We start from the raw sequence: 13,956 nt of genomic DNA on the forward strand, positions 1-13,956 counted from the left end.
AGTCAGACCCGATTTAGGGTCTGCCTAAATCTGTGCACTGAGGTAATCTGTTTGCAATGTTTGCAGATATGAATTCCTGCAGCACAATGCAGCCACTGGAGTATTTGGCCTGACGGTGGGTGGTACGCATGTCCCTCTGTCGCATACCCAACGGGCTGCGCTGCCTATTATGAGCCAAACAATGGAAATCAGGAGCAAGCTTTACTGGAAGCCACTCTAGATGCTATGTATGATTAGCCTTATATATACATAGCCTCAGTTTGTGTCGCAGAAAACGGGCACAAAACACGGAACAGCTTTTGTGCCGCAGCCCGAGGAAAGCCTCTCCGGTCTTTACAATGGACTCTCAGTAATAGTTTTATTAGTGAAACAAACAAGGCCATTGTTTATTTTGCCGCAAGGCACATTCAGATCTCATCTAACAATTTAAAGATTTTTTTTTATTTTTTTAAAAGGAACACATCATGCATGAACTGCTGCAGGTTCTGAAATATATTTGGGTCAATCAAGGTGGCAAATACTTCGTGGATATTGTTGTTTTTGGAAAACAAAGGATTTTCATAGGCGATTAAGGCTTGTAGGTTCACTGGGGCAAAGTTTGCTGGATTGTAGCTTTTGTAGCATGATAAGAAGCTGCTGTTTGCATGTGGGTATTCAGAATAGGCATGCCTTGTTTGTGTGTTTTGGTTATGGGTACTGTGTGTTCTCCGACTGTACAGAAAACGCTGACTTAAGAGAACATGGAGTAGCCATGACAAGGCAGACTTCAGGAGATCTTTGCACCCGGGAAATAAAACACACAGAAACAGCTTCATTCGTAATATATATATATATTTAAATTTGTGACTAAAAGTCCATCTGCAACTTATTTTGCTGCTTTATGCTGGCATGATGTGAGAAAACACTTCACTTCTGTGTTTGGCAAACAGTGGTTGGGCTTTCCTTGTCACCCTCCTCCTCCAGTGTTGAGGAGGGAGACATGCAAATTTATCTTCTCAAAAAAAAAAAGAAAGGAAAAAGAGAGGGGGAGGCACAACTCAAAGTCATAGCAACTGAGGCTGTGGGACAAGAAAGTCCTGTCTTAGCTTGAGCTTTAAGAAAAATAAAATGAATGTAATATCTGATTGTGACATTAGGAAGATTTTGATTGATTTATAATAGGCAGGAATATTCTACAAACTTTACTGGATAACATTTGGTCCTCACTGAACAGCCATGGAAAATGCGAAGAAGACATAGCACAGGTAATTAGAAAAAGTACCGATTATCAAATGTTTGCCAGAAGGGTCGGATCGTAACAGATGCATTAGACGATAAGAAGGAAATTTAAAAATTAATTTAACTTCAACTGATGACATTAAAGTTAAATTAAATTCTAACAGCAGCAGCTTCTTCCTGGAGACTGTTTGTCATGTGCTGCACTGCAGCAAAGAAAAGAGCCTGATGTGTTTATTGTATTGTATTATGCATAAAAATATCAACTTAGAAAAAGTGAACAATCTAAAGAAGACTTGTTAATAGGACAGCGTAAGTAAGAAAAAATACTATTTCACTTTGTTGCTGTTGCAGCCCAAACATTTAATACCAACATGTATAACAGCTTTGCTCTTCTAACTGCTTTGATGACAAACAAAAAGGCAACAATTATTGTCACCCATGCTAAGATAATATGTTTATTCATTGTTTAAGTTATTAAAATATATTAAGTGCGTTTTGTTTGTGTAACTGGAAATATTTCCATACAGCCAAATTTAGTGAAAATATAGTTGCCTTCTTTCAGCCAGCTGCATGGCAGTGTGAAGCAGTAAGTGGTACCAGTTAACTGAAAGTCTAGTCAATCCAACATCCTTCTGGCATCTAATTTTTAAGAGCAATTTGTAACGATTTAGATGGAAAATTCTAATTCTTTGAATGTTTTAAAATGATTATTTTAGAACCTCAGGGCAGCTTGGTTCCATAGTTTGCCATGCTTATTGTGTACAAAAAGTACTATGAATGAGAACTTAAAATATTTGTTGTTCTTAATGAATTTACATCAAAAAAGTGACTTTTTTCTAATTGCTAGGATATTTCGGTGTGGAGTTTCTACCACTTCCCATATTGATTTAAATTTGACAGAGCGACGTCAATCTGAAATTAATCAAGTTCTTTATACGTACGTCTCTCTATGAGATGGGGCCTGACATTCAAAGTGCGTAACAGAGGTGATGAAAACACCCCACGGCACCCCCACCCACCTCAAAAATGAATCCGGCGCCGCTGCTACTGACTTAAAAATTGTCTCCATATCGGCTGTCGGGAATTTATTGAAACTATTTCCATATCGCTTTTATTTTGTTAAATTACCGGATGTGTCTTCATTTTGTATTTTCCTACTTGACGCTCCCGAGTGTCGGTCACTTCCGTCGTCTTCGTTCAATCAGTTGTAATAAATGAGTGGTGCCAGCAGCTAAAATACGCAACTCTCATTGTTTCTATGGCAGCTGCAGCTTTCTTTGTCAGTAAACCCAACACGCTTTAAAAATTCCGCCAAAAAGGAAAAAGCGTTCTCGTCCCTGTTTTGGGTCTTCGGCCAACGTAAGTAGCGTTAGCTGGTTCCACTGTTAGCTCCTTGTTAGCCATCGCTTGCTGTTTGCTAAATTAAGCGGGACGGAGATGTTTGCCTGGTGTGAATGCCTAAAAATGCTATTAACGTGGTTGATATGGTAGTAACTTTACTCAAATTGTATAAAAAACGTTCAAATGACTGCCTTGAAGGTGGCTTCATGCTAATGTACGATAAATGACACAGTAATAATGCGCTAAGGGAGAAATTACAAATGAATCAATGTCATATTGGGTGACTTAATAGTGTTTGGCGGATGAGGAGTAATAAAGTTTTACGGTCATAATGTGATTGTAACTCTCCCACTTATGTTTGTGTGTTTATAGGTATATATTTTAATGTGCGAGTTTATGGTTTCATATTTAAAAAAAATAGTAATTGTAGGATTATACCCATAAATATATCAAGTCCTTAGCCTCTATTTTTTTCTTTCTTACTAAAAAAAGTGATAGTTGATTTGTCAATAAGTACACTAAACTAGTCATTTAGTAATGCCTTAATTACTAGCTTAGTAATTAAGGCATGTAAGTAATAGGAAAGGAAAACCATTATTGGGCTACTACTTGCTGTGTTTTTTGTCTTTTAACTTGGTCAGTAATTGTTTTATCTTCCTCTCTGTCCTCGTCTGGTTCTCTGCAGGTGTTCAACAACTACCCAGAGGACCTAGGGGCAGCTCTTAACAGAGAGCCGTTTGACTTCAACGCCGAGCCGCCTTGGGATCCTAGCTGATAGCGGACGAGTTCCTCACTGGACTCCTCCATGTAGGTACATTGATGCCTCTTATCAGAAGATACACAAATAGCATTTTCATGTACCTTTTTTTTTTTTTTCTTACGCAGTGTATCTACTTCTGTCCAGCCTCTGTATCGAAAAACTGTCCCACATAAATTGCAGAATGGCTATATTTAGATTCAAACCTCTTAGATGTAATTTTGGCTTTTGTTGCAAAAAAAAATAAACCATTGCATGTTTTTTTTTTTTTTTCCAGCTACAGACTTTCTAATTACACTTAAATATTCCCTTTGCTTCTTTAACATTTTGCTACAAAAGGCAATGAAGTACAAGTTGACTTGTGTCAGCAGTGGCTTCTAATGTAATATTTGCTGTTTAAAAATGTACTGAAAAGACAACAGTAGACATTACAGGTCACAGTTAGCAATAATTACCTCACCTTCACCGACATGGCAACTTTATCGCAATATTTGGCAACTTTTCCAGCAAAAGATCAGTGAGTTGTTTAAATTTTTTAATGGGTTCGTAGTTAATGAAATTGATTTTATTAGCCTAAGTAACACTTTTTTTAATCATTGTGATATAAACAAATCAAGTTAAGACTAGGTGAACATACACAGAAACAAAACAAAATGTGCGCAAAATGTCCAGTACAGGCATTTGTAATACGGAGTGTGTTTTCTGATGAAATTGCAGAGGAAAAATAATAATTATAATAAAGGGAAACAAATACCAATAATAAAGGGGGGAAATGAATGTTTAATGAAGTTACTAATAGAGCTTTATGTTGCATTAATGTTTTGAAACATTCCCAGCAGATTTTGACTTTTTTTCCCCTCCTCCACAGTTTGTTGTGTAAATCTAGGACCCCAGGGGCTTGACGTGCAGCCACGAAAACCACTCTTGACCAGCTCCGTTCTTTATGCCTGTCGGATCAGAAGACAAAGATCCAGAGGATGAAAGGCATCACAGATGAACCGCAGTATTCTGTCAGCTTACTGGACGGAGGCACCGCCCTAAGTGATGTGATTAATAATCACATTGAAGAACAAACACTGGTGAGCGGTCTCCACCTTCACTAAACATTGCTTTGAATAGTTTTTGTTAGATTCAGGGCCATAACTGTGTTAAAGTCCGTTGGTTTACACCTTTTCCAAACTTAGCAAAGTGAGCTTGAGCTGACTGGTGCCCGGCCTGCCACCATAACAAATTTTTGCTGGAGCTATAAACTGTTCCAGACGTTATTGCGGTAAACAATAATATTGTTGTTTTGAGGCCATTTTCAAGTACTGCAATGATAATGGCATAATAATGCAAGAAAATATTCTTAAAGATCAATAAGCTTTAAATTCTGGTGACGGTTTAATGCTGGGAGTGTAAGATATTTTAAAAATCCAAAATAAATGAACAAAAACAACAGAAAGAACAAATAAAATGACTTATGAAGTCTGTGTAAACAAAACTGTCCTTCAAAAAAAAAAGGCTATTTGAGAGCAAAGCAAACAGACTGAAGACTTTTTGGTAAAAAGAGAAAACGATAAATCACGCTAATGGAAATGATTGCGTTTGATAATACTCGATATTTAATTTATCATGTGATTTAATTGATTTATTATTGCGACAGGCCTAGTTGGTATATCTTAATCTCATTCATATTTCTGCTCTCGCTCTTTGCAGTCTGAGAAGAGTGCTTTCTTTGTCGCTGACCTGGGAGCGATCATGAGGCAGCACGTTCGCTGGCGAACTCACATGCCCCAAATTCGTCCTTACTATGCTGTCAGATGCAACAGCAGCCCGGCAGTGATTGAGGTTCTCGCTGCCCTTGGCTCCGGGTTCACGTGCTCCAACAAGGTAATGGTCACACCTTATAGGAGTTTTGCTGTCTGTCGGTTTGGTACGATGGGCGTGAAGTGTTTCATTTTAGCAGAGCGTCAAGATGCCTGTATTGCTTCTTTCTCAGTTCAGACTGTTTTTGAATTCCAGTCTGAACTTGAGCTCGTGCAGAGCCATGGGATTCCCTCCGAAGACATCATCTACAGCGGCGTTTGCAAACAAGTCTCCCACATAAAATACACGGCTAAAAATGGCATCGACCTCCTTGTGTGTGATAACGAAGCAGAGCTGCGCAAGATTTCTCGCTGCCACCCTAATGCCAAGTAAGTCAGTGCAGTATGTGTTTCCAGTCAGTGGACTGATGCACTTTGATGAGGAACTAGATGTGCTGTGTTCAGAATTTGTAGATGATTTCAGTCCCCAGTTTTGGTAAAGCTTAGATCTGCTGCTACTGAAGTTAGCTTAATGAGATTCTAAAATAAGATTTTTATATTAGATTGTATTATTAAATTATCATTCTGTCTAGCCTTCCATGAGCATTTTTTTTAAGAAGTTGATGTGATGGCACAATGATTTAACCATTATTGAATTGACATTTTGAGCTAGCTGCTAAGCATCATTTAGCTTTACTCAGACGTCAGTGAGACTCTAAAGTTTCTAAAAATCCTGCCATGGCCTCCAAGATGTTCCAAGCTTAAAAAGGTAAAACTTCACTGTATTACGTTATGTTATGTTACAATGATATCTTATTTACAGGGACGTCATAATCCATTTTATTTCTGATTTTGGTTGTGTGTGATGTTTTGTTTATTTTCTTTTTATTTATTATTTTTGGTTGTTGTGTTTTATTTTGGATATTTAAAATTTCTTGCAGTTTCAATGTTAAGTGTTCTGTACAGACTTAAAGTTTATTAATCTTTGGAAGGCTGAATTCTCATTATTAGGACATTATTTTAGGATATTGACAATGGCCTAAGTCATGTTTTTCTTATTTCTTTTTTTTTCCAAATCTTTTCTTGCTAAAAGATGATTTGGGGAAAAAAAAGACATTGGCCATTATTTTAGGAAGGTGATTATATAGTACTTGAAATTGTTTTAAAACAACACTATTATAATTTATGGCAATAACTATTGGGGCAGGTTATCATCTGAAAACTGTGTAGTTGTGATCACTGGGGTATCGTGTCTAGTTGGTGTAGCAATAGACTTCCTGTAGCTCATGCTAATTACTTCTTTAGCAGAGCGCTAACCAGGGTAAGTGCAAGAATCCAGGTTGGTTCTGGTGTTAAAACACCTGCCAGTAGTTAAAAATGTAATTGCACCACCTTGAACATGGACATATACTGTGAAAGAAGCTGGACAATCTGACCCAACACCAAATTGTTGAGTGAACTTCCACATCAGTAACCGCTGCTCTTTCTGCCATGCGTCGACCCAGGCTGCTGCTGCAGGTGTCCACCGAGGCCCGTAACCCAGACGACGAGATGGGCATGACGTTCGGCTGCTCCCTCAAAGACTGCAGGCGTCTGCTGGAGAGCGCGAAGGAGCTCGGTGTGCAAGTTGTGGGAGTCAGGTGAGACGCGCTGAAAATCATCCTAAACAAACACACTGAAGTGATTCCACAGCAGCAATTCATTCCCGAGAAAATAATATTCTGCAGTAAACCGAATAAAACCGGACTTTGTGCGACTGTGACGGGCGTCTTCTCCCTTTCAGGTCTCACATTTCCAGCACATGTGACGATGACCAGGTTTACAGTCATGCAATCTCTGATGCCCGCTGCGTCTTTGACATGGGTGTAAGTATTGTAAATTTAAAAGTGAACTGGTTTTAGTTTCAGCTCCAGAGACATGTAAAACGGGTAATATTTCGCTTTTGCCTCCGGCAGGAGGAGGTCGGTTTCAGCATGAACATCTTGGACATTGGAGGCGGATTCAGTGGTTCTGAGATTCAGCTGGAAATGGTCAGCTGTGCTTTCATGATGTTTCTGGATGTATTCGGTTTAGCTGAGACTTTAAATTCCTAACATCCTGTCATGTTTTTGTTTTCTTTAGATTAACTGTGCTGTCATGTCCATGGTGGACCTTTACTTCCCTTCTTCCACTGGAGTCTCCATTATTGCAGAACCCGGAAGCTTCTTTGTGTCCACTGCATTCACTCTTGCTGTGAACATCATTTCCAAAGCGGTGATGGCTCGTGACTGCCAGGACCAGAAACAAAGTAGGTTGAACGATGCTTTGTGGTTAAGATGAATAATTTAATTTGATGTGTTTACGGGATTAATTAAAGCTTTCGGTCACCTTTAGACTGTGTATTTTGAAGTATTAAATAAACTCTACATCCTTGAACAGGCGAGCTGTCTCCCAATGAGGAGCCAGAGTTCCAGTATTACATGAACGAGGGGGTGTACGGATCATTTTCAAGCAAGCTCTCAGAAACAGTAATTGCAACGCCATCTGTTCATAAGGTGAGTCTCAACAACATTCTGGACATAGAACATGCAAACCCAACAAGACTGTTCTTTCCACCCACGCCTTAAAGTAGGGGTGCACCGATAACAGTTTTCTGGCCGATCACAGATCTTAAAAAAAAAAAAACCCTACTAATTCCGATTTTGGCCAATACTGAATTTTTCACCTGAAAAGTCAGTAGGTAAATCAATAAAATTGATAAGTTGGCAACAGTGGAGTGACTATTAACCATGCACATTAAAGACATAGTTTTACATTAAGTAAACACAGTTATCATTTACATTTTTAGTCAGATTTTAGCTGTTTAATCCAATTTTAACTGCAAATGTTTAGATCCATGGCTTACGCCGCTTTATTTTGGAGAATAAGCATCTACACTTTAAGACCGTTGCTCATGTTGCATGTTGTACTGTGGAGGGACGTCACATAAATCGACACTAACATCGGTTTTGGCTGATGTTGGTTGTTTTTTAACTGCCTTCTGTATCAGTCTTCCTCGTGAGCTACAACTCGTCAATGAGCTGCATAAATCAAAGTCTGCCAAGACTAGAGTAAGATTCTGGTTCAGCAACAGGCTGTCACTTGTGCAGCAGATGGTGCACATTCCTGTGCTTTTCCAGGTTTCCTAGTTGTTTGGAAATGATCCCAACAATCAGCTGATCAAGCAGACTAGTGCAGGCTCAGATAATGGAACTTGACGTGTATCACAGACTACATTCAGTTGTGAAAACAACCTCATTCAATAGCGTAGTATAGCGTTATGTCTAATGTCCTTTAAATTGCCAATAGTAGGGCTAAATCGGCCCTGATTTTCTTAGTTTTTGGAGATCAACCGATACTTAGATGTGAAACTGATCTGCACAGTGGCCAACTTGGTGTTACATTTAGGGACTTTTCCTACAAAGATCAGAATCGGCAGGTCAGCCTTTTTAGAAATCTGTGATCAAGTAGAAAACTGCAATCAGTTCATCCCTAGCTAGTCAGTATACATGGCACGTCTTTGAGGATTTCTTCACTTTTTTTTTTTTTACAACTCTTTCTACAAATATGACATTGCTATCACAGATAAGGGAACATAACTTCAACAAATCTGATCTGTCCCTTTAATTTCCAATGGTTTAATGATTCTGTGTGATGCCTTGTGGACAGAATGCGTCTCTGGACCTCCCAGTGTTCAGCAGCAGCTTGTGGGGTCCCTCTGGGGACGACCTGGACCAAGTGGTGGACCACTGCCTGCTACCTGAGCTCCACACTGGGGACTGGCTGCTGTTTCCACAAGCCGGAGCCTACACTCTGGGTCAGCCTCTATTCCCTCCCACTGACTCAACACCGCCCCCTGTCCACTATGTGATATCCTCGAGAGATTGGTGAGAATCTCTCTGATGTTTTTCTTCTGCATTCAGAAGGAATCAGTTATTTAAATTTTTTATTTTTATGCTTGTTTCCTTCTTTAGGGTAGAAATGCAGGATGCTGGTGTAACCAATGAGACTACGATGAAGTACTTCTCATGGATCCCATATTTCCTCGGCTCCTGCCAAACAGAAGCTGCACTGTCTGTTCCAGCTTAGCAACCTGCCGACCAGGAAGGCTTTCGGCTTCTCCTACTGGTTTGCGCTGCTATTGTCCTTCACCTTGACGAACTCATTAAGCCAGTTGTGCAGATATGTGTAAAAGCACTGGGACCAGGATCTAACCTTATCCTCAACTCTGATGAGATTACACCCTGAAAATCAAAACAGTTCATGTCAAATAGTACGTAGCAGAATTATTTCAGAATTACTCAAGTATTTTATGTTATCAGCATCCCATTGAATTGCAGTTTACTGAATTAGGTATATGTAGAATTGTTGTGATTATATATTTAACTGATGTATTTACTACTTCTGCTAGTGTTGCCAGTCTCAGTAAATTGCATATCTGAGTGATTGAAACATTGCTCTGAAATCATTTTTTATTACACTTGTATTTATAATTTATATTGTCTTGCATAATTTATTATATATGACAAGCTTAACTCCCATCAGTTCATTCAAAAATCTACTATTTTCAGTTATCGTTGGTGTCGCAGGTATCTGCTCCTTGCAGAAAACATAGACTGTTTCGGCCTGGAGCGGTTCGAAAGCAACGGTTTAAGTGATCACCAGTTAGCTGGTGTGTTTGTGTTTCGCCAAAGTGCAGAGCGGCTTTCCGAAAAGGGCCAGCAGATCGTAGAGCCAGAGCATTATACAGCATGTGCTGCAGATGGAACAGGGTAAGTGTTGATGGATAAGGAATCAGCTGCAACAGAAAGGGACATTTCAGTAACAAAACAGTACGTTTTGTGTTTTCTATAAACTTCACATCCTCTTATTTATACTGAATATATGTGTTGCAAGATTATTGCCAGAGTTTTTGACGATGCAAGGTTGCTTGTATTGCATGTCTCACATCTGTAAAGCCGTCTCCCAAATCTGTGTCTAAGAATAAAACTGGTAAGGCACTTGCCTTCTGTTAAGTTGCTGCTGTAGCTTGTCAAAATGGACATTAATAAACAGCTAAATAACGTGGCTGTGTGTTACTGGGTTTTTAATTTCTCTTGTCAAAAGCAGGGCTGCCATGCATCGGTGTCACTGGGCCCTGACCACCACTGGCAGGCAAGTCGGGAGAAGTATCTTGCCCAAATACACAAATGTGAGACAAATGGAGCGGGGTTTGAACCAGCAACCTACCCTACCAGTTACAGCACAAACTTCATTACCCCAGAAACATACAAAACCTTGATCTCAATATTGACCTCAAACTACAAAGTTTGCTTTGTAATACTGTGTTCCTAACAAAAACTAAACATTGCACAAACATTGTTTAAAAATAATATATTTTATAAGGCACAAACAGACTCTTTGTTCAAATAAAAAAAGGTTGACAGAAAAACAAAAAGGAAACAAAGAGCTCATGGAAGAGAGTTTGATTCCTCTTCTCCATACACACAGCAGTGCTTAATCTCTGTTGCACTTTTTAACTGGAAAAACATAAATATCTGTGCAAATTCAGCCTCAATACGTTTTTGTTTGCTTTCGCAGTCTTTGGCCTTTCAGCAATTAGAGTGTCTCACGAGAGCGTTCATAGAGGAGACTTTAACAGCAATGGATGCAGAGAGGTCTGCGGCGGGGCTGATCCCTAATGCCCAGAAGGGTTTCTTCTTCGCCACAAAGTGTCGTCGGGCGTGCTTAGCCAGGTGATCGCTGCGCATGAAGCGGCTGAGGCACATGGGGCACGTAAACCTTTTCTCTCCGGTGTGTGTTCGACGATGGCGGGAAAGTTCATCTGAACGAGCGAATCGCCTCTCACAGCCCTCCCACTTGCATTTGAAGGGTTTTTCACCTGTTGGGACAAAGACAGAGGGGATTTGACTTTCACTGTGCTTGAATCATCAGCAAGATCGCACTTCTTGAGATTCTTCGTCTCTTACCTGTATGTGTCCTTATGTGGGCCTTGAGATGGGAGCTCTTGAAGTAGGTCTTGCCACAGTCCTCATGAGGGCAAACATGACTGCGCACACGTGACGACTCTCTTTGCAGAGCGGCGCTCCTTTGCTCCAACGCGGCACGCCCAGGAGCGGGGGCAATGGGTGCAAACCTGGTGCCACCAGATGTCCTCTCCACTTGCTGAAGGTTCCAGATGGCAGGAACAGATGGTTGGCGGACAAGAAACACTGCGGGCCCTTTCACCACCTGACCTTCTACTAACAGGATACGTGGAGGGGAACCTATTGGTATCAGTGGCGATCCAAGTTCCTGCTGTGAACCATGTGAGGTTGTGATTGCTAATGGAACAGACGTAGAGGTTGTGACACTGTTTTGCGGTCTAGCGGTGAGTGTGGAGGACACGGGAACGATCTGGCTAAAGACTGGTACATGAGAAACTAGAGTGATCCCAGCCGGAACTAAAGGAACCATGTTTGATCTATCGTTTGGCTTTATCCGACTCATCTGGATCTGGCTGGGTTCAAAATGCGCTGATGCATCTTTGGAGGTTTTCTGTTTTGCAACAGTTTTATCAGAGTCTCGGTTAGTCCAACTGTTAAAGGCGTCCACATTCGTTTTAGAGTCTTGCGCAAGAGACACCGAGGCTGTGTCTTCTTGCAAGGGTTGATGAGTGCTACAGGAGCAGTGCTGGATATCCGCAGTGTGGCGGATCACGCTAGTGCACTGGTACTTCTGGGAAATGGCTGTATCCTCTGAAGAGTGATGCAGTTTAGGTGGTGACCCTGAAAGGGTGGCCTCACAGTGGGGTGGGCTGTAGGGTGGCGTCATACACTGCAAGAAAAGTCAAAGAGTGGGACTAAGTTTTCAGTTCTGCTGCCAATCCACTCACACCACTTAATATTTTTGCAGGTTATGAACACAAATTATGTTGTATTTTGCTGAGATAGACCAACATAAAGTAATGGATTACCGAAAAGGGGGAAAGATAATGCATGGTTTTCATTGTGTTAATTTGCAGGTCACAAAGACACATCTCTTAACAGCTTCTTCCAGGGTAGCCCAGTGAATAGTTTCATCCTTCTGCCTGTCAACTTTGACGATCTTCACTGTCCCTCCCTATAAAACGCCGACAGTATGACGCTGCTGCCCCCCTGTTTAACTTTAGAGATAATTTGTTCAGGGTGTCAACTATCCACATTTGGAGGCCAACAAACTTTATTATCTGTTCAGACAACCTTTATAACATTTCGCTGAGTCACTTATAGGCTTGTGGCAAGCTGGAAATGGGACCTCTAATGTGTTTCTTTCAACACTGGCTTTCTTCTTACCACCCTTCCATTAAGGTCCAGATTCATGGAGTGCTCCACTAATAGTGTTAGCAGATCTTCCCATCTGAGCTGTACCCCTTCCTTCAGAGATGCTTTGGCTTTCGTGGCCACTTCTTTCTCTAATCCTCTCCTTGATTTGCCCATGAGTTGAGTTACATCACCAGGTCTGGGTAGGTTTTTAGTTGAGATGATAGATTGAACATCACTCCATGAGATGTCCAAAACTTGGATAACTGTTTTATAGCCTCACCTTGCTTTAAATCTCTCACACAACTTTATCCCTGGCCAGTCTGTTACGTCACTTGGTCTTCCTGATGCTCTTAGTTCACTAAAAGTCTCCAAAAACCCCAGAGATGCCTTCACCGAACTGTACAGTTATTCATGTTACACTTTTCTTTTCTTTTTACATTTTGCTTGAGAAAATTTTCAATTTACAGATATGAACAGTGAAGCCCTAAAGGTGTGAGGGGTGGGGAGGCATGGCTATACTTGGAAAAATGCTAGCCACCCCACTGGAACACCCAGAGAATCGTGTTCAGCACCCATATGAACATCTTCTGGTGTCGCCACTGGATATGTGCGAATTTGTGTTGGTCCGTCAAATAACAGCTGGCCAAAATACAATGCAGAAAAGAAAACAAGCAATGTGACATTCACTGAAATTATAGTTCACTTACAAAAGACGACCCAAGCATCGCAGAAGGACCGGAGGGTACGGAGTCATCCTCAGAGCATTCTGAGGAGGGGGTGAGGGGTCTGGGCTGTTTGGGCCTGAAGTTCCTCATCTTCCAGTGCTCAGTCATGGAGATCAGAGCTTCCACTGCCCGCAGGTCACCTGCACCCATTGAAGAAGGCTGGAAATCAGACCGGGTGTCTAACACCTCATTTTGGTCCATTTCAACTTTCATTCTAGAGATCGGACAGACAAAAACAAGAGAGAAGTGTTGAGAATTTGCTCCGGGCTCCACACAGTAATGTCTAATGCCTCACTGACAGTCATCCTGTGGAGGTTTAGTTTTCAGGTTTATTGATTCAGCTATTTCCAGGACATGGGGGAGGGAGGACGTGCAACCGGCATGATCAGCCGGTGTTCTTCACTCACTCCCCTTTCACCTAGTTTCTAGTGAAAGCTGAGAGTGGTTACAAAACAACCAGACAACCCCTTTATGGCAGGGGTCTGGCACAGACCGCCAGAGCCAGCCATCCTTCTCCCTCCGGTCTGCCATAAGGATAAAATGCATAGCAGGTTGCAAATATAAACCAATCTTATCCATGCAAAAGTAATCTTTTCAAAGAAATGTTATCTAATTTATGCAATATTTCTTTCTCTTTTTTTTTAAGTGGAATTAAAAAATCTTACTTACATCTATGTTGGATTGGGCGATTTTTAAAAAATTTCCCCAGGGGATCAGTCTTTAGGTTTCACCTTTAGGTCAGGTTTGTTGTCTGTGCGTGAATATCTAAGTGCAGAATTTGATGTTTCCCACTTTTCTCCTCTCGACCTGTTTCTCATTCATCGTCT

The 13,956-nt window shown here is 40.9% G+C and overlaps 2 protein-coding genes across 5 annotated transcripts; one reads left to right on the forward strand and one right to left on the reverse strand.

The window, feature by feature from the left end:
- The first annotated feature begins 1,055 nt into the window (after window positions 1–1,055).
- LOC116717387 (antizyme inhibitor 1) lies at window positions 1,056–10,188 on the forward strand. Of its 3 annotated transcripts, none has more exons than XM_032558743.1 (12): window positions 1,056–1,244; window positions 3,245–3,366; window positions 4,185–4,395; window positions 5,015–5,188; window positions 5,321–5,493; window positions 6,609–6,743; window positions 6,887–6,968; window positions 7,059–7,133; window positions 7,225–7,390; window positions 7,522–7,637; window positions 8,791–9,008; window positions 9,096–10,188. In XM_032558743.1, the coding sequence occupies exons 3-12, from the start codon at window positions 4,294–4,296 to the stop codon at window positions 9,208–9,210; spliced, it is 1,356 nt and encodes a 451-aa protein (XP_032414634.1). In that variant the 5' UTR covers window positions 1,056–1,244; window positions 3,245–3,366; window positions 4,185–4,293; the 3' UTR covers window positions 9,211–10,188. The 3 variants fall into 3 exon arrangements, with proteins under 3 accessions (XP_032414634.1, XP_032414633.1, XP_032414632.1); XM_032558742.1 differs by lacking the exon at window positions 1,056–1,244 and adding an exon at window positions 2,372–2,577 and having other exon boundaries at window positions 3,245–3,370; XM_032558741.1 differs by lacking the exon at window positions 1,056–1,244 and adding an exon at window positions 2,372–2,577.
- A 2-nt stretch (window positions 10,189–10,190) lies between these two features.
- Window positions 10,191–13,956, reverse strand: LOC116717386 (Krueppel-like factor 10). 2 transcript variants are annotated; one of them, XM_032558739.1, is made up of 4 exons: window positions 13,799–13,956; window positions 13,112–13,343; window positions 11,091–11,937; window positions 10,191–11,002 (listed from the first exon to the last, which is right to left on the reverse strand). In XM_032558739.1, the coding sequence occupies exons 2-4, from the start codon at window positions 13,340–13,342 to the stop codon at window positions 10,713–10,715; spliced, it is 1,368 nt and encodes a 455-aa protein (XP_032414630.1). In that variant the 5' UTR covers window position 13,343; window positions 13,799–13,956; the 3' UTR covers window positions 10,191–10,712. The 2 variants fall into 2 exon arrangements, with proteins under 2 accessions (XP_032414630.1, XP_032414631.1); XM_032558740.1 differs by having other exon boundaries at window positions 13,112–13,269; window positions 13,799–13,955.

Source organism: Xiphophorus hellerii, chromosome 3, assembly GCF_003331165.1.
Source record: "Xiphophorus hellerii strain 12219 chromosome 3, Xiphophorus_hellerii-4.1, whole genome shotgun sequence".
Classification (NCBI taxonomy): Eukaryota; Metazoa; Chordata; class Actinopteri; order Cyprinodontiformes; family Poeciliidae; genus Xiphophorus; species Xiphophorus hellerii.